This window comes from Bombina bombina, chromosome 5 (assembly GCF_027579735.1).
Source record: "Bombina bombina isolate aBomBom1 chromosome 5, aBomBom1.pri, whole genome shotgun sequence".
Classification (NCBI taxonomy): Eukaryota; Metazoa; Chordata; class Amphibia; order Anura; family Bombinatoridae; genus Bombina; species Bombina bombina.
The window spans coordinates 573284698-573306217 of record NC_069503.1 but is presented as its reverse complement, the minus strand read 5'-3'; the positions used below and the strand labels follow the sequence as shown (position 1 = coordinate 573306217).

Here is a 21520-nt window from a genome sequence, read left to right as displayed (position 1 = left end):
TCTCTGTAGCTCTGTGAGCTTAAATGCACCAACTACATGATGTAACATATGAACTAATAAATCTTGAGAAGTTGAAATCTCTGGAGAAATCATAGAGTCCTTTTCCTGATTTTTTCCCTTTTTCTTTTAAAGAAGGTAAATGACCTATAAAGCAGGCACGTTGTAGGAGATTAATGATTATGGGCTTTAATATTCAGTTGGTAAAAAAATATTTCAGTTAGAATAAAATGTGCTCTAAGAGAGAAGGACAAGAAGTGTATAATGGGTGGACCATTAAAAACTTCTTTAAATTACATACCTACAGAAAAAACAAAAATGTAAATTATCTCCCAAAGTTTTAATTTCCCTATCCCTGTGGATGAAAAGAATTATTGGTGAAATGAATATTTTACATTTGTACATTCACCTTAATGGCAAAAAAAAAGTTAACACTAAACTTTTCATGTGTAAAAAATAGATACAATTTAGGGATAGATGATGATTGGAGCTCTTTTTATCACTCCGGTCTGTGCGTTAACTCTACTAGAAGCTTTTTACGCGTGTCGGGTAGTGTGCATATTACAAGTGATTCCCAATGAGATCCAGCAACAAAATAATATTGGTGTGCACGCCAAAGTTTACTGCATACCTTGTAAAATATCAAAGTCCAAGAAAAGGTAGCACCACCAATTAAGTCAGCATAGCTTCTTTATTCTCTTATATCAGGAGTAGGTACAAAGTAACAAGACTACGTTTTGGGCTATTAACCCTTAGTCATGTCTGTAGTGTAATACAGCACATCACCTGTGTAAAGGTATTTAAGGTGATGTGCTGCATTACACTACATACATGACTAAGGGTTACTAGCCCGAAATGTAGTCTTGTTACTTTGTACCTACTCCTGATATAAGAGAATAAAGAAGCTATGCTGACTTAATTGGTGGTGCTGCCTTTTCTAGGACCGTGCATATTACAAGTGAAATTAAAAAGTTAATCCGACGTGTGCAAAAAGCCTAAATTCAAATATTCTCCCATAGATTTCAATGAAGCTTGAAAAGTGGAAAATAATTAACTCTCATACTCTCATGCTAAACCGATTTCATTTTCTCAAGTGTTCTAACCCTACATGAAATATTAATATTGCACATTCCAATATCCTTCACATTGAAGAATATGTTCTATCTATTCATAAATACATATTTCTCTATATATCTTATGGTATTTTGGTACAATATTTCTCTCTCTCTCTCTCTCCCTCTCTCTCTATATATATATATATATATATATATATATATATATATATATATATATATATATATATGTCTATACACTGTATGTATACATATGTATTTAAACACATATATATATATATATATATAGTCCTCAATAAATAAAAGGCACTCACTGGTCTTTAGCACAATATCCAAAATCTTTAATCCATCTTGAAAGACATCACATAACAAACATAACGTTTCGGTGTTATTTCAACACCTTTGTCAAATGTTGCCAAGTCTCAAAATCACAGAATAAACATATCCCCAGAAAGAATTCCTAACACCATATCTCAAACACCCACCTTATATACACCTTTTTAAAAAAGCCCGGTCCCACATCGCATCGGCACTCGATGACGTCATCACGCTAAAGTGTGAGCATGACGTGTCATCGCGATTCAATTGGCTAAAGGTTACCGTAGTAACCATATACACAAAGCTTGTGCAATAAGCCCGCAATCACGTATGACATACCTGTAAATGTCAGTCAAAAGGGAAGGTGTTTTAACAAAATAAACTGGTAAGGCACAATAGTGCTCCCATATTGAAGGATCAACAAAACCATTCCTTCTAACAAAACGCCACCTATATGTCAGACGCGAAGATGCGGACCTATCACAAATAATTAAAAACAAATAACATTTTGTTACATAAACTCTAAGTTCCTACTGCAACTATATACAGACAAAATTCCCACAATTTATGTTTAACCAATTGACTCTTAAGGATAACACCAATTACTCCATTATATACCATGGATGGATAGAAACCAGTGGGTACCCACTAGAATGAACATTCATGTAGGATCCTGGTATAGGCTGATGCATACTGGAGTGGTTAGATAGTGTAATGTACAATCAGTCAATGGGTTATTTGGTGTAGAATGGTCCGAAATCGAGGTAAGTATTGAGTCCCCTAGGTATTAGGGTATCAAGTGTGTAGATCCACTTTGTCTCTCTTTGGAGAAGCCGTTTTGCTCTATTACCTCCCCTGGATAGTGGCGGAATATGATCGATTACCATAGTTCTCATACTGGATACACTATGATTACATTGTGCAAAATGGCGTGCCACCGGCTGTTCCGAATCACCTGTTTTCAGGGCTTCCCGAATGGCACAACGATAATTCGCCATCCTATCTCTGAAGCTTGTAATTGTTTTCCCAATATATACCAGGGAACACGGGCAAATCAACAAGTATATAACATGTGTACTGGTACAAGTTAGTCGATGGCGGATGGTAAAGCGTTGGTTAGTGTGAGGATGTTGAAACGTTTTGCCCCTCATCATGCTATTGCATGTCCTGCAATTTCCACACGTAAAGCATCCTTTGCTTGAGGATTTTAGCCAAGTTTCACTCTGATAACATCCAACTGGATCCGTTTTTACCAGTAGGTCCCGCAGATTATCTGCCCGCCTGTGTACCATACGTGGTTGCTTGGTCCCCTGGAAAGGGAGCGTAGCATCCGTCTCTAAGATAGCCCAATGTTGGTGTACCGACTTTGTCAGCTCTCGAATTATTGGAGTGTATGTGCTTACAAAGTTCAGCTGTGGTGTTAACTCTTTTTGCGCTTTTGGTACATTCTTCATAGTGCATTCTAGTAACCTCTCTCTGGTGTCACGGACCATCGCACCATCATAACCCCTTCTTATCAACTTCATCTCCATCTCATTCAATTGTTCCAACATAGTGGGTACATCACTGTTGTTGCGGATGACCCTAGTGAGCTGAGATGTAACTATACCCATTTTCTGATGTCTAGGGTGGAAACTACTAGCTTCCAACAATGAATTACGATCCGTTAACTTTGTATATAGTGATGTACCAAAGGTACAGCACTCCTCACCTTTAACTTTGAAGATATTAAGATCCAAAAAGTGAATTACTGTCTCACTATACTCAAGTTTAAATCTAATGGGACAGTCCATGGAGTTCAAACATGACACCCATTGCTTTAACTCATCCTCATTCCCTCCCCACACCAGGAACATATCATCTATGTAACGTACATAGTACCTGATGTGGGGATGGGTAAATGGTTTCATGACTTGCTGCTCATACCATGCTATGTACAGATTAGCATATGAGGGTGCCATGTTTGAACCCATGGCTGTTCCAGAGATTTGCAAATAATAGTCTTTTTCAAATCTGAAGTAGTTTTTATCAAGGCACAGTGTTAACATCTCACATAAAAACTCAATAGTAGCAATAGTGAGTCTACAATTGCTACGTTTGGTTTTAAAAAAACTTCATCCTTTGAACCCCCTAATACTCACCACTGTATTAGGGGTTTCACAAGAATGGTATGTCACAATGTAAATAAATCTAAAACATGTACTGCTTATCATAATGTGAGTGTTGAGGAGAGATTAGCAATTAAAACCCTGAGTAATGATAAGTCGATAGTCATCCGCCCCGCGGATAAGGGGGGCTCTATAGTTATACAAGATTATACCCAATATAGAGCTGAAGCTTTGCGCCAACTCTCTGATATTAATGTGTATCTTAAACTCAGGGGTAATCCAACCATGACCTTTAAGAAAGCCATTGATCAACACATTCACATGGGTTTTGAATCAGGAATATTAACTGAACAGGAAGCAGATTTTCTAATGACTGAATATCCTAAAATTCCTGTGTTGTAATTGTTGCCAAAGGTGCACAAGACTCTTGAGGATCCCTCTGGCAGACCTATTGTGTCTGCCAGGGATTCCTTATTATCCAGTCTAGCTATGTTTATTGACTTTCATTTGCAGCCTGTAGTGAAAGGTACAACTGCATACCTACAGGACTCGGTGAGTCTTATTAAAATTCTCAGGAGCTATGCAGGTCTACAAACTGATGATATCCTAGTCACCATGGACGTTGACAGTCTATACACCTCTATCCATCATGGGGGAGGTGTGGCGGTTGTCAGGTCCATGGTGACGGATAACCCTCTGTATGAGGGACCGCCTATTGAGTTTTTATGTGAGATGTTAACACTGTGCCTTGATAAAAACTACTTTATATTTGAAAGAGACTATTATTTGCAAATCTCTGTAACAGCCATGGGTTCAAACATGGCACCCTCATATGCTAATCTGTACATGGCATGGTATGAGCAGCAAGCCATGAAACCATTTACCCATCCCCACATCAGGTACTATGTACGTTACATAGATGACGTGTTCCTGGTGTGGGGAGGGAATGAGGATGAGTTAAAGCAATGGGTGTCATGTTTGAACTCCATGGACTGTCCCATTAGATTTAAACTTGAGTATAGTGAGACAGTAATTCACTTTTTGGATCTTAATATCTTCAAAGTTAAAGGTGAGGAGTGCTGTACCTTTGGTACATCACTATATACAAAGTTAACGGATCGTAATTCATTGTTGGAAGCTAGTAGTTTCCACCCTAGACATCAGAAAATGGGTATAGTTACACTTCAGCTCACTAGGGTCATCCGCAACAACAGTGATGTACCCACTATGTTGGAACAATTGAATGAGATGGAAATGAAGTTGATAAGAAGGGGTTATGATGGTGTGATGGTCCGTGACACCAGAGAGAAATTACCGGAATGCACTATGAAGAATATACCAAAAGCACAAAAAGAGTTAACACCACAGCTTAACTTTGTAAGCACATACACTCCAATAAGTCGAGAGCTGACAAAGTCGGTACACCAACATTGGGCTATCTTAGAGACGGATGCTACGATCCCTTTCCAGGGGACCAAGCCACCACGTATGGTACACAGACGGGCAGATAATCTGTGGGACCTACTGGTAAAAACGGATCCAGTTGGATGTTATCAGAGTGAAACTTGGCTAAAATCCTCAAGCAAAGGATGCTTTACGTGTGGAAATTGCACAACATGTTTCAACATCCTCACACTAACCAACGCTATACCATCCGCCATCGACTAACTTGTACCAGTACACATGTTATATACTTGTTGATTTGCCCGTGTTCCCTGGTATATATTGGGAAAACAATTACAAGCTTCAGAGATAGGATGGTGAATCATCGTTGTGCCATTCGGGAAGCCCTGAAAACAGGTGATTCGGAACAGCCGGTGGCACGCCATTTTGCACAATGTAAACATAGTGTATCCAGTATGAGAACTATGGTAACCGATCGATCATATTCTGCCACTATCCAGGGGATGTAATAGAGCAAAACGGCTTCTCCAAAGAGAGACAAAGTGGATCTACACACTTGATACCCTAATACCTAGGGGACTCAATACTTACCTCGATTTCGGACCATTCTACACCAAATAACCCATAGACTGATTGTACATTTACACTATCTAACCACTCCAGTATGCATCAGCCTATTCCAGGATCCTACATGAATTTTCATTCTAGTGGTTACACACTGGTTTCTATCCATAGAACAAGAGGCATAAAGAAATGGGTTAAATATATATATATATGCTATATAATGGAGTAATCGGTGTTATCCTTAAAAGTCAATTGGTTAAACATAAAATGTGGGAATTTTGTCTGTATATAGTTGCAATAGGAACGTAGAGTTTATGTAACAAAATGTTATTTGTTTTTAATTATTTGTGATAGGTCCGCATCTTCGTGTCTGACATATAGGTGGTGTTTTGTTAGAAGGAATGGTTTCATTGATCCTTCAATATGGGAGCATTGTTGTGCCTTACCAGTTTATTTTGTTAAAACACCTTCCCTTTTGACTGACATTTACAGGTATGTCATACGCGATTGCGGGATTATTGCACAAGCTTTGTGTATATGGTTACTACAGTAACCTTTAGCCAATTGAATCCCGATGACTCGTCATGCTCACGCTTTAGCGTGATGACGTCATCGAGTGCCGATGTGATGTGGCGACCGGGCTTTTTTAAAAAGGTGTATATAAGGTGGGTGTTTGAGATATGGTGCTAGGAATTCTTTCTGGGGATATGTTTATTCTGTGATTTTGAGACTTGGCAACATTTGACAAAGGTGTTGAAATAACACCGAAATATTATGTCTGTTATGTGATGTCTTTCAAGATGGATTAAAGATTTTGGATATTGTGCTAAAGACCAGTGAGTGCCTTTTATTTAAAGAGGACTGTTCACATCATTAAGAAGTGCACTCTGGTGGCTGTGGTTATATCGTAAGACTGTGTTTATCTCTCTTGGGAAGTTTTTATATATGTATATATATATATATACCTATATATATATATATTTAGACATGTTAAAGAAGTCCTTTGTAGGCCATTTGTTTTCTGGCACCTGAGACCTTATATCGTTGAGCCCTTATAACTTTCTGTGGAGAACAGTTAACCAGAGCTCTGAAGTCACGCTATCCTGATGCTCGTTACATTCAAATTACGCTTGAGTGAACACGTTTACTTTTAACTTAGAAGCGCCCAAAGAGCCTCGATAAACACGCCACTCATAATCTAGCCCTTAATTAGACAATTACTTCATTATAGAATTTTATTGTGACATTTAAATAAAAAAAATTATTTGTAAATTCTGAAAATATTGAATTGTATAAAATCATCTTTGAAGTTTAAATGACAATCTGGAGAATAGTATCCTGTGGATGATTTTTAGTTAAAAAAGCACATTTTAACTTGATGTAATTTGCAAAGTGTTGCAAAACAATACACAGAGATTATACAGCTCCAGCATATTGTTCCCTAAAATGTCCCTTTAATATGTGCATCTGTTATAAAATGTAATTGTTTCATAATATTTATAATATTTGCAGTTGATTCTGACCCTCACTTCATTATTCGAGTGCCAAAGAAGAATGACTCTCTCTGCTTTAATATCCAAGGGAAGGAAGGCATGGTGTTCAGTCTTGTAAATGACCCAACGCTAGGTAAGATAAATCTTAATAGAACCAAAATTGCAGGTTTTTTAGATTAATTTAGTTTGTGGTAGGTAAAAGAATGCTTAAAAGACATCACTGCATACATACACAGAACGAATAAAGCAGATAAATAGATAGATCTCCTGCAAACTACCGCCCCATATCACTGCTTCCACTAGCTTCAAAAGTCCTGGAAAAACTAGTTTTCGATCACTTAAACCACTTCTTGTCCTCCAACTCATTGCTTGACCCCTTGCAATCTGGCTTCCATCCCCAACACTCAACTGAGACTGCCCTCACCAAGGTTACTAATGATCTTCTTTCTGCTAAAAACAATGGCCACTACTTAATACTTTTCTTACTTGACCTGTTTGCTGCCTTTGACACCGTTCACCATCCCCTTCTCCTACGTACTCTCAGTTCCCTTGGGCTCTCTGACACTGCCCTCTCCTGGATCCACTCTTATCTCTCTAACAGGTCCTTTTTTGTCTCCTTTGCTGGTGACTCCTCCTCTCCATTGCCTCTGTCTGTTGGAGTACCTCAAGGCTCTGTTCTGGGTCCTCTACTCTTATTTATTTATACTTCCTCACTGGGTAAACTTAGTAGCTATGGCTTCAGCAATCACCTCTATGCTGACAATACTCAGATCTACCTATCCACACCTGCACTCTCTCCTTCTGTCCTTTCTCACATCAGTGTCTGCTTATCTGGCATTTCTTCTTGGATGGCCTCTCACCACCTAAAAATCAACATGTCCAAGACTGAGCTCCTTCTAATCCCCCTCTAATTCTACCTCAGTTTCTAACTTTTCAATCACTGTTGGTGACACCGCTATCTCCCGATCACCCCAAGTCCGCTGCCTAGGAGTTACACTTGACTCCAATCTGTCCTTCATACCCCACATCCAATTGTTCTCTTCATCCTGTTGCACCCACCTATGCAATATCTCCAAAATTAATCTGTTTCTGAGTCCTGAAACTACTAAACAGCTAATCCACTCCCTGGTAATTTCCCGACTTGACTAGTGTAATAGTCTACTTACTGGCCTCCCTCTCTCCTGCCTTTCCCCGCTTCAATCCATCCTAAATGCCTCTGCTAGGCTAATCCACCTCTCCCGACGCTCTGTATCTGCTGCACCTCTCTGTGAGTCCCTTCACTGGCTCCCCATTCACAGCAGAATTAAATTCAAAATTCTCACCCTGACCTACAAAGCCCTTACCAATGCAGCCCCCCACCTGTCCTCACTCATCAACAAATAAACTCCAGCCCGCCCCCTAAGATCCAACAATGGCCTGCTCCTTGCATCTTCTACGATCACCTCCTCCCATGCTAGACTACAGGACTTCTCTCGTGCGGGACCAACCATCTGGAACACACTTCCTCAAGCTGTCAGAGTTTCCCCTAACCTTTCCTCCTTTAAACACTCTCTAAAGACCTTTTTGTTCAGGGAAGCCTATCTCCAAATTAGTAACAAATGAAATCCACTTGCCTAATAGCTGCCCTCATCTAACTCTACACTAACATCATTCTCACCTTTGCAGTCCCCACCTCCTGTTTCTCACCCTCCTACCCATCTAGATTGTAAGTTCCCATGGGAGCAGCACCCTCAATTCCCCCTGTATTTGTTTGTTAAACTTTGTCTGGTGTCTTTTATATTGTATTGTACTGTACTTTTATCTTTGTACCCATGGACAGCGCTGTGGAATCTGTTGGCTCTTTATAAACAAAGAATCATAATAAAAATAGATAGATTATAGAAGATATTGACAGGCAAATAGGTAAAGAAAAACATAAATACCAAAATAAATAGAAATAAATGCATTTAAAGGGGCATTAAACCACAAAAAATCTTTCATTATTCAGATAGAGAATACATTTTTAAAAAGTTTCTAATTTACTTCTATTATCAATTTTTTTTCATTCTCATGTTATTCTTTGTTGAAGAGATACCTAGGTAGGTATCGTGCACATGCCTGAAGCACTACATGACACGAAATAGTGCTAACTTTTGCAAAACTGCTGCTATATAGTGCTGCATGTGCACACTCTTGAGCTTACATTTCTGCTTTTCAAATAAGGATAACAAGAAAACAAAGAAAATATCATAATATAAGTAAATTAGAAAGTTGTATAAAATGTTATGTTCTATCTAAATCATTATGTCCCTTTAACTAATAAACAGTATGTAATGGTGACAAACTTTCATTTCCATTGAAAATTAGGCATAAACATATCTGACATGTAGCCAATGGTCTAAAGCTCTCCACTCAGATGAGATGAGCTAGTGATCCACCAGAGCAGCAATATCTCTCACAAGATTATAGAAAGGCACATTTGGCTATAGCTCTCTAAGGGTCATTCTCTGCATTTCTGGATGTGAAAGAGAGACATAACCAGTACAATAAAGCACTGTGTGACATGAGAGGTTTCTTACATTTAAACTTTATGCTTTGTATTTTATATTAGTATATATCAGATTTATTCCTTTATGTCTTATTACATTTAAGCTTTGCACTTTTTACTTTTTGTTTTTAAAGCATATACATTCTGAATATAGCAGTGTATGTAAGATTGCGATTTTACAAATTCTGATTATGCTTTGGAAGTTTATGCGTAACTTTAACAAATTAGCATCCTATATTGTACATTTCTGTATATATTTTACAAATGGCATACCACCTTGTATTTGTTCAAATAAAAATGACAGTTTCTGAAAAGTTGTAGGAAAAGGAGAGTTCCTTGGCTGAACAGGGGAGTTCGCAGGTGTGTCTGTTCTTATAATTCTCATGACATTTTCTAAGTGGATTTATCTTTCCAGCTGAATACAGGTGAAGTTTGCTCGAAATACACAATTCTCTTATTTGACTGACAGAAAAGTAATGTATAATAAACTAGAGGCAAATGCAATTTAAATTGTAGTGAAAACCTTTTTTTCAATTTGTATTTGCTACATACTGAGATGTATCACTGAGACTTATCACAAGATCCCATGTTAAAGGGACAGTCAACACTAAAATTGTTATTGTTTAAAAAGTTAGGTAACACCTTTACTACCCATTCCCCAGCTTTGCACAGCCAACATTGTTATATTAATATACCTTATAATATCTAAATGTCTGCCTGTTTCTAAGTCACTATAGACAGCCTCTTAATCACATGCTTTTTTATTTGTTTTTTACAACAGGAGACTGCTAGCTCATGGGGCCCATATAGATAACACTGTGCTCACACCTGTGTGTTCTGCACAACACAGCTAAAATGCTCAATAGAATGCTAAAAGTCAATAGATAAATAAAAAGTAATGTGATCAGAGGGCTGTCAAAAGAGGCTTAGATACAAGGTAATCACAGATGTTAAAAGTATATTAACCCCTTAACGACCAAGGACATGCTAGGTACATCCTTCAAAAAACGTCCCTTAATGACCGCGGACGTACCTAGCATGTCCTCAGTAAAAATGAGCGCTGGAAGCTATCAGGATCACTTCCAGCCACTCTAAGGGTATTGCAGTGATGCCTTGATATTGAAGCATCGTGCAATAACCCCCAGTCAGTAACAGATGCAGAAAGGGCCACTCTGTGAGCTGTTTGGGGGGATCAGGGAGGTTGGGGTAAGGGGGTATCCTACACTGCAGAGAATGTATTAAAATAAATATTTAAAAAAAAAAAAAACTTTTATTTTCTTCCTGGCAGACTTACTGACTATTGGGGGGGTGGGAAGAGAGCTGTTTGGGAAGGATTAGGGGTGGGAATTGTCAGGTAGGAGGGTAATCTCTACACTAAAGATAAACTTAACTTTACAAGCTACCTAATTAACCCCTTCACTGCCAGCAATAATGACTGCTCAGAATCATAGCGGTTCTTGTATGCAGCATGCAGACATGGTTAATAAAGCAATGGTTTTGTAAAGCAGTTAAATAAACAAGCTATGATTCTGAGCGATCATTTTTAGTTACTTACAGAATTATTCCCCTTCAGCATAAACAGAGCATTGCTCATGCACAAATCGCGGGTTCATGCAGGATCGAGTAGTTTCATGGTGGAGATGAGTACATAATCAGGATGATGCTTGGGGGTAGGAGGGCTCATGCGGCCATCTCAAAATGGCCGATGATGAACTAGTAACTATTTTTACTTTCACACTACATATCTATCCACATTGGGATAATGTTTGCAATACTAATCGTTGCAAACATTATCTAAATGAGTTGGAAGATTTTTTTAGGTTGATTGTCCCTTTAAGTAACAATACAGATACCACTTGCTACTAAGCTAAAAATACACATAAGGGAAAAACTCCTCCAACGTTATCTAATCACCCTCGTTATAAACCCATTTTTGGACAAACATATTTTTTCGACAAAGACAGACTGTTTTTTTCAACAAGACAGAGAGCTAGTTGAAATATGAGAAAGACCCCTGACGCGGTCGCGTTTCACATTACTCTTCCTCAGAGGGGGTGCGGCAGGCTGCAGATTCACTCTATTTATACGTGTCAAGTTGTCGCCTACTCTGACGTCATTTTCTTTGTGTTGCTTTTGATAAGTTAACAGATTTTCTCCCACATATGAGTTATCTATTAGTTTGGGTCTGATTAATGATTTAGACTTGATTTTAATGCTAGTACGATTATACATGCAAAGAAAATTAAAAGGTCTAAATTAATTTTTTTCTGTACATACATGCTAAAAAACGGAAGAGGATGGCAATATATTACATTTGTGTTTAAAGCCCATTACAATCAATGTTGATTATTAATAGGTTTAAAAAAAAATTATTGACATGTACAGTATATGCGCTTATAAAGATGAAAAACAGGATTTTACTAGTTAATAGAATATGGTAGGTTCAATGGAATGATTGGCAAATGTGTGCACCTATGAAAATGAAATATAGTGACAAAGCTGTATGAAAACACTTTGTTTATTTTACCTGTCAGAATTTTAAATGGAATAATTGATATAGTATTTTGATACATTGTCATGCTGTATTTGGACACTGATATTGTTTGAGAATAAGATACTTGTATTGAAATTAATGGTGCAAGTGCGTGTGAACTGATGTGTGCAAAAACAAAAAAAAATGTTATTTTCCTTCTCAGGAAATTTCTAAATAATGTGCGAATGCTTGGGGATATTGTGGATGAGAAAACTAGGGTGAGCAAAAACATAATTTTAATCCGTGCTAATAAAGAGTGGGAAACAAATAACAAATAAAAGATAATAATAATAAATAAATTTCCTAATTGGAATGTGCGTATTGCAAAAGATCACATTTTAACGGTAAAAAAAATATATTGGATAAAAGGTGATCTTAGGTTTATAATGGTCAAGAAATAATAATATGTGTTTATATAAAGACAAAAAAGAGTGTTATATGTGAAACTTATTATCCCATAACCTGTGAATGTGATGAACATAAATAAAGTTATTCTCAAGAAAAATAACTTGAACAATTAAACAGCATTGTTTGAATATTTATATTTTTCTGGCTGGATTGACAATTATTGAAAACTACTGCTATCATTGGATTTATGCTGAGAATTTGGACTGCATTGAAAATGTTACTTGCTTTATCATAGATATACACTGTAGTTGTTGTAATCATTTAGAGTAGACCATAGGGTTTCACACTATTTAAGAGGTGGATCCATCTACATTCCATTTGTAATAATACACGTTCTAGGTCTCCTCCCTGTATGCCCAAATTTGCCTTTTGTACCACTGCAAATTTAAATAATTTCTCATTATTGTTATGTTTAGAAAAGAAGTGTCTGGCAACACTGGTTTGTGTTTTACCATCTGCTAGGTCTTTGGGTGCTTTTCGTATATTTCTGCAGTGATCATATATACGTTTACTGATCTGTCGAGTGGTCATGCCTGTGTAGAATAAATTGCATGGGAATTTCAAAACATATTTCACCCCTGATGTTGTACATGAGAAATAATTGGTTAGATTATGTGTATAATTGTATTTGTCTTTAATGTATTTTATTTTCCATACATGAGAACATGAATTGCAAGTTCCTTAGGGTAATATACCGCTGGTTCTTGTAGTTTTTTTGGGGATGTGTATGAAATGGCTTTTGACTAAGGAGTCTCTTAAATTTTGTGTTCTTTTATACCCTATAGCAACTTTTGTACCTATTTGACTGGCTAGTAGAGTAAAATTTAGTAATATGTGCTAGTTTTCATTTATCATTATGACTACTTCTTTGGTTTGTTAATTATATGTGGTTATTAATCTGATGGTATTGTCCTTTTCTTTAATTTTAGGCTGTAGTAGAGTGTCTCGTGTTGTGTTTAGGGCTTGCATACGTGCCCTTTTAATCGATCTATTGCTGTATCCTCTGCTACTGAGTCTGGACATTAGATTGATGGATTCTTGTTTGTACCTATCAGTATTAGAACAATTTCTTCTGAGCCTTAGGTATTCACCTTTTGGTATTGCTCTTAAGGTGCTGGAAGCATGTGCACTTGTATGGTGAAATAATGTATTTGTAGCTGTTTCTTTTCTTTATAATGATGTGGAGACACATCCATCATTATTTTTTACTATAATTAGATCTTAAAAATGTTTTTGTTTTGGGCTGTGCTCATATGTTAATTTATATTGAAAATATTTTGATTTAGTAGCGTCATGAATGTAGATCACTGAGTATCATTCCCATATGAATAAGACATCAGCGATGTGTCTTACCCATAGAGGCATTTGTTCAATGTGTTTACTAATTTGATCTGAAAAAACTGTTAATTGTTCCCACCAACCAAGGAATAAATTAGCATACATTGGGGCACAGGCAGTGCCCATCGCTGAACCCTGTGTTTGTAGGTAGAAATTGTCTTGAAAAGTGAAAAAAATAGAATGTAGAATGAAATGTAATAATTTTAAGATGACATCATTACGCAATTGATTATCAGTTTGATTTGTATTGAGGAAATGTTTTGCTGCTTTTTCTCCCAAGTCGTGAGTAATGCTTGTGTAGAGAAACTCTCCATCAGCAGTGACTAGAATAGAGTCCTCATTTAATGTATATTTTCAAGTTTTTGTAGGACCTCCATAGTATCTTTGACATAAGAGGGTAATGTATACAGGTATTCTCTTAGTCTTAGGTCTATGTACTGGCTGGCTTTCTGAGTAAGGTTGTCATTGCTTGATACTATAGGTCTGCCTGGCGGATTTTATTTGTTTTTCTGAATTTTTGTATTAAGTATAGTGTTGCCACTTTTGGATGTTGTTGTGTTAAGAATACTTTTTTTCTGTCTCCTTAATGACTTCATCTTTATGTGCCTGTGAGATTATTTTATTGTATATTTTTAAGTACATTTTTGTAGGATTGCCTAAAAATGTTTGTAACATACTTTATTATTTAATTGTTTTTTAACTTCTTCCAGGTATGCAGATTTATGCCATAGGACTATGTTTCCTCCCTTGTCAGATGGCTTCACTATTGTGTCATCCCAGGATTGAATTTCTTTTAATGCCTGTCTTTCTTTGAAAGTCAGGTTTGATATTTGTTTTATCAGGGGAAATTGTTCAATCTGTTTTTGCCTTTTAATGCCTGTCTTTCTTTGAAAGACATTGATGATATATCTTACCCATAGAGGTATTTGTTCAATGTGTTTACTGAATTGATCTTAAAAAAACTGTTAATTGTTCCCACCAACCAAGGAATACATTAGCATACGTTGGGGCACAGGCAGTGCCAATCACTGTACCCTGTGTTTGTAGCTATAAATTGTCTTGAAAAGGGAAAAAATTAGAATGAAGAATGAAATGAAATACTTTTAAGATGAAATCATTATGCAATTGATTATCAGTTTGATTTGTATTTGGGAAATATTTTACTGCTTTTTCTCCCAAGTCGTGAGTAATGCTTGTTTAGAGAGACTACATCAGCTGTGATTAGAATAGAGTCCTCATTTAAGTGTATATTTTCAAGTTTTTGTAGGACCTTCATAGTATCTTTGACATGAGGGTAATGTATACAGGTATTCTCTTAGTCTTAGGTCTATGTACTGGCTGGCTTTCTCAGTAAGGTTGTCATTTCCTGATACTATAGGTCTGGACTGTCTGGTGAATTTTTATGCTTTTGTGAATTTTTGGTATTAAGTATAGCGTTGCCACTTTTGGATGTTGTTTTGTTAAGAATACTTTTTCTGTCTCATTAATGACTTCATCTTTATGTGCCTGTGAGATTATTGTATTGTACTCTTGTAAGTACATTTCTGTAGGGTTGCCCAATAATTATTTGTAACATACTTTATTATTTAATTGTTTTTTTTTTATGTCTTCCAAGTATGCAGATTTATCCCATAGGACTATGTTTCCTCCCTTGTTGGTTGGCTTCACTATTGTGTCATCCCAGGATTGAATTTCTTTTAATGCCTGTCTTTCTTTGAAAGTCAGGTTTGATTTTTGTTTTATCAGGGGTAATTTTTCAATCTGTTTGCATACTATTTGGTTTAAAATTTGAATTTCTGTGATAGACTGGTTGGTGGCATATACTTGGATTTATTTTTAAAAGATTGTCTCCATTCATATTCTGATGCTTGACTACTTTCTGTTAGTAGATGTTCTAACTCATTCAGTGCTGCTTGATCAGCCACAGTCTAATCCTCCCCGAATTCTTTTTTTAAGAATAATTTTTAAGTAATAATTTCCTTGTATATAGATGTAAATATCTTTCAAATTATTTCAAATTTGTTAAAGGGAAACTAAACCAAAATTATTTCTTTCATGATTCAGATAGAGCATGCAATTTTAAGCAACATTCTAATTTATTCCTATTATCAATTTTTCTTTGTTCTCTTGCTATCTTTATTTAAAAAGCAGGAATGTGATGCATAGGAGCCGGCCCATATTTGGTTGAGAACTTGTGTTATGCTTGCTTATTGGTGGGTAAATGTAAGCCTCCAATAATCAAGCACTACCCATGGTGCTGAACCTAAAATGGGCTGGCTGCTAAGATTTACATTCCTGCTTTTAAAATAAAGATAGCAAGAGAACGAAAAAAAATTATAATAGGAGTAAATTACAAAGTTGATTAAAATGTCATGCTCTATCTGAATCATGAAAGAAAAAAAATGGGTTCCGTGTCCCTTTAAGGCTTGTAGTGGGATATAAGGTTTACCCTTTTGCAAGTACTTGATAGTGGTTGTCTGTTAGGTTGTGTTGTGTTAAATTTAAAATTCTTAGGTTCCCATCCTGATTTTGGAGAAGGGACTGAGTTGTCTCCTTTGGGAAGTCCTTGATGGGGGGGGGGGGGGTATTGTTCTTGCGTTTGTGCTGCCTGCCTGTTTGTATTTGTGAACTCTGTAAATGGGGTGTTTGAGTTACTAAAGGATTAAATAAAAAAGTAGATGAAGTGTTAGAAGAGGATGTCATTGGGGGAACAGTAGTGTTGGAGGCTGTTTGTAAAGCCATTAAATAGGATCTAGTATAGGTTCTGGATAGTATTGAAGGATCTAAAGCAAAACTTGCATTAACGTCCTCTGGCTCAGATTGTTAAGATTCACTATCTGTATAAAAATCTCTGTATTAGAAGTGGATAGTTTTCTGTGTGAATTATAGTTCCTATACTTTTTTTGCCATCAATATACTCTATTATTTGTGTAGTCATTTTGATCCCTTACGTATTTCGATTTCATAATCTGAACTAGTTCTTTCTCTAACTTGTCCAATTCACCTTGATACTTTGTGTACAAGGAATTACATTTTTCTATTTGTTCAAGGTGTTGGAGATAGTCATTTTGTATTTTAATTTCTTGATCTAGTCTTGCTATCTCATCTTTATAAGATTTGATTAAGATTTCCATGCATGTTAATGAGCAAAGGCTCAAAGCTTCCTCCCATCCCAGCTCTCTACATGGGCTAGTCTTTTAAGCTCATAGCATAGGCAGGAAACATTTTTATTCTGAGACCTCTTGGAATGATATTATCTTGTTGGTATTTCTCAAAGAAATGTAAATTCCACCATCTTTTAGAATGTTTATATGTTGTTTTGTGTAACTGACACAGTAAATTATTTAACTGTTCCTCACCTATATCAGAGGGAACTGTTGTGGCAGGGTTTAAGATCTAATTGAATTCTTGTAGGCATTTTTGCAGTCTAGTTTGAAGATCTTGTTGTAAATTCATGTTTACGACCTAGAAATCCAGTATACCTAGGTATATAAATGTAGGAAAATTAGGGTTTTGGTCCTATGAGAAAAAAGTATATTTTGGATAACCTTGTAGTACACAATGGTTTAATTAGGAGGTAACTATCTTAAAGTGGGCATTAGCATTATAATGTACAAGTATACACAAAAAAACTATAATAGATAGGTAGAGAGAAATAAATACTATTTAGCACATTATTAGATTATTTTAAAAATAAGACAATGTTTATTAGTGATTCTTTTAAAGGACAGCATTTTCCTACATTTATATACCTAGGTACAGGCATTAAAAGAAATTAAATCCTGGGATGACACAATAGTTAAGCCATCCGACAACGGAGGAAACATAGTCCTATGGGATAAATCTGAATATAGGGAAGAAGTGAAAAAACAATTAAATAATAAAGTATGTTACAAAAAATTATTGGACAACCTTATAGAAATGTACTTATAAAAGTACAATAAAATATTCTCACAGGCACATAAAGATGAAGTCATTAATGAGACGGAAAAAATATTCTTAACACAACAACATCTAAAAGTGGCAACACTATACTTAATACCAAAAATTCACAAAAACATAAAAAAATCCGCCAGGCAGACCTATAGCATCAGGCAATGGCAACTTTACTGAGAAAGCCAGCCAGTACATAGACCTAAGACTAAGAGAATACCTGTATACATTACCCTCTTATGTCAAAGATACTATGGAGGTCCTACAAAAACTTGAAAATATACACTTAAATGAGGTTTATATTCTAATCACTGCTGATGTAGAGTCTCTCTACACAAGTATTAATCATGACTTGGGAGAACAAGCAGTAAAAAATTTTCTCAATACAAATCAAACTGATAATCAATTGCATAATGATTTCATCTTAAAATTATTACATTTCATTCTACATTCTAATTTTTTCACTTTTCAAGACAATCTCTACCTACAAACACAAGGTACATGGATGGGCACTCCCTGTGCCCCAACATATGCTAATTTATTCCTTTGTTGGTGGGAACAATTAACAGTAAACACATTGAACAAATACCTCTATGGGTAAAATATATCGACAATGTCTTATTCATTTGGGAAGGATCCCTCAGTGATCTACATTTATTCATGACACTACTAAACCAAAATATGTTCAATATAAATTAAACATATGAGCACAGCCCAAAACAAATACATTTTTTTAGATCTAACTATAGTCAAAAATAAAGATAGATCTGTCTCCACATCATTATATAGAAAAGAAACAGCTACAAATAAATTATTTCACCATACAAGTGCACATGCTCCCAGCACCTTAAGAGCAATTCCAAAAGGTGAATTCCTAAGGCTCAGAAGAAATTGTTCTAATACTGATACGTACAAACACGAATCCATCAATCTTATGTCCAGACTCAGTAGCAGAGGATACAGCAATAGATCTATTAAAAGGGAACATATGCAAGTCCTAAACACAAGACACTCTACTATAGCCTAAAATCAAAGAAAAGACAATACTATCAGATTAATAACCGCCTATAATTCGCAAACCAAAGAAGTAGCCAAAATAATAATTGAAAACTGACACATATTACAAAATTATACTCTATTAGTCAAATAGATACAAAAGTTGCGATAGGGTATTAAAGACAAAGAAATGTAACTGCTTAGTCAAAAGCCATTACATACACATCCCCCCAAAAATGGGGGGGAGACCTAGAATGTGTATTATTACAAATGGAATGTAGATGGATCTACCTCTTAAATAGTGTGAAACCCTATGGTCTAAATGATTACAACAACTACAGTGTATATCTATGACAAAGCAAGTAACATTTTCAATACAGTCCAATTTCTCAGTATAAATCCAATGATAGCAGTAGTTTTCAATCATTGTCAATCCAGCCAAAGAAATATAAATATTCAAACAATGCTGTTAAATTTTTCAAGTTTTTTTTATTTTTCTTGAAAATAACTTTATTTATGTTCATCACAGTCACAGGTTATGGGATAATAATATTCCCATATAACACAGATTAAAATGATGTTTTTGCTCACCCTAGTTTTCTCATCCACAATATCCCCAAGCAGTTGCACATTATTTAGAAAATTCCTGAGAAGCAAAATAACATGCACACGCACTCACACCATTAATTTCAATACAATTATCTTAGTCTCAACCAATATCCGTTACTGTATCACTTATTCCATTTAAAATTCTGACAGGTAAAATAAACAAAGTGTTTTCATACAGCTTTGTCACTATATTTCATTTCCATAGGTGCACATATTTGCCAATCATTCCATTGAACCTACTAAATTCTTTTGACTAGTAAAATCAAAAAAGTCCTGTTTTTCATCTTTATAAGCGCATATACATGTCAATCATTCTTTTTGAACCTATTAATAATCAACATCGATTGTAATGGGTTTTAAACACAAATGTAATATATTGCCATCCTCTTCTGTTTTTTTAGCATGTATGTACAGAAAAAAATCATTTAGACCTTTAAATTTGATCGTACTAGCATTAAAATCAGTCTTAATCATTAATCAGACCCAAACTATCAGAGGACTTATATGTAGGAGAAAATCCGTTAACTTATCAAAAGCAACACAAAGAAAATGACGTCAGAGTAGGCGGCAACTTGACAAGTATAAATAGAGTGACTCTAAAATAGAGTGAATCTGCAGCCCGCCGCACCCCCTCTGAGGAAGCGTAATGTGAAATGCAACCGCGTCAGGGGTCTTTCTCATATTTTAACTAGCTCTCTGTCTTGTCGAAAAACCTGTCTGTCTTTGTTGAAAAAAATATATGTTTATTTGTCCAAAAATGGGTTTATAACAAGGGTGATTAGATAACGTGGGAGGAATTTTTCCCTTATGTGTGTTTTTGGCTCTGTAGCAAATGGTATCTGTATCGTTACTTAACGACCTTATATTCCTAATACATTCCAAAGTCTAAGATCCCATAACGCTAACCCTTCATTATAGTAGCAATCCTTTTTTGCTAACTACCATATACCCTTAGACAAACACTTAATTGTTTAACAAACTTTCAAATAACTGAGACAGAGATTAAAGAACATAATGAACTCCTTAAAAAATTTGAAGAAAAATTCGATTTTGTAGAAACGTATCAGACATACCAAAAAGAATTAGACAAACTTGAGAATGAACTAATTCAAACCAAAAAACAAAAACTGCAGAGAGATATAGATGATTTCCAACAACAAAGAATTTATAGATGGAGATATCAGACATCCAACAGAAATAGGTATAATAGGACTCAAATAAGAGAAAACAACAGTGGTACAGAAACAGAAACTGACATCTCTGATAATGAAAGTAATAGAGATGAAACGGAGCCTATGACAAGAGAGTTCCCAGTATCAGCAACACTAGTTAATCCTTTACCGGGTACATCTAACACCAATAGAGAAGTGTCTTTTTTAGCATTAAGTCACCGACAACAACAAACATTAAATCCGACAACAGCCAACAAACCAACAAGGGGAAACAAAAGGAAAAACACAGGCCCCCAAAGACAATCAGAGAGGAAGAAAGAGATGTGTCCATTCACCACAATCAGGACCAACTCATGAGAGTAATTAATCTGAGTAAACACTCTCTGAATATTAACCATGAGAGTGTCCTCTCTAAAGGATTAACTTTCTGCCCCACCAATACTCTAAACAAGTTTGAGTTAATTAAAGACATACACCTATTCTCACGAAAGCTGTTACTTAAAAAGATGTATTCAAATAAAAATGATCCCTCTCTATCTAAGGAGGAATTAGACTCTCTGCAAGATCTGGAAGATCTTTTAAGTGAATCTGATACTGAAACCCATGCTACCCAATGGAAGAAAGGGTTAAAACCGAAATCCACATATACACCATCTGCATCAATTTCACCTCAAGTCAGTGTTTTCTCACAGATTGTATGCCAAAAAATTGAAACTTTACCTATTTTTGATGCGAATAATAACCTCACTCTCCCTGAAAAAAGGGCATTGAATGATATTCAAACATGGACAGATGTAGTCATTAAGCCGTCAGACAAGGGCGGAAACATAGTATTGTGGCCCAAAGATGACTATGTTGATGAAGCCATGAGACAGTTATCTAATAAAGATTGTTATAAAAAACTACTACTCAATCCTCAATCTGACTATATGGAACAATATAATAAACTCATAGTTAGGACATGGGAGAACGGAACCATCACTAAAACCGAAAAAAATTTCCTGATACAAAAGAACCCTACTCTAGCGACTATATACTTTCTGCCTA

At 35.9% G+C, this 21520-nt stretch overlaps 1 protein-coding gene across 1 annotated transcript in view; it reads left to right on the top strand.

The window, feature by feature from the left end:
- Positions 1 to 21520, top strand: part of LOC128660593 (inter-alpha-trypsin inhibitor heavy chain H3) — a 342570-nt gene that overhangs the window by 280764 nt on the left and 40286 nt on the right. The window contains exon 18 of the mRNA XM_053714519.1: positions 6977 to 7090. Coding sequence (XP_053570494.1) covers positions 6977 to 7090 — 114 coding nt within the window. The remainder of the gene's footprint in view (positions 1 to 6976; positions 7091 to 21520) is intronic.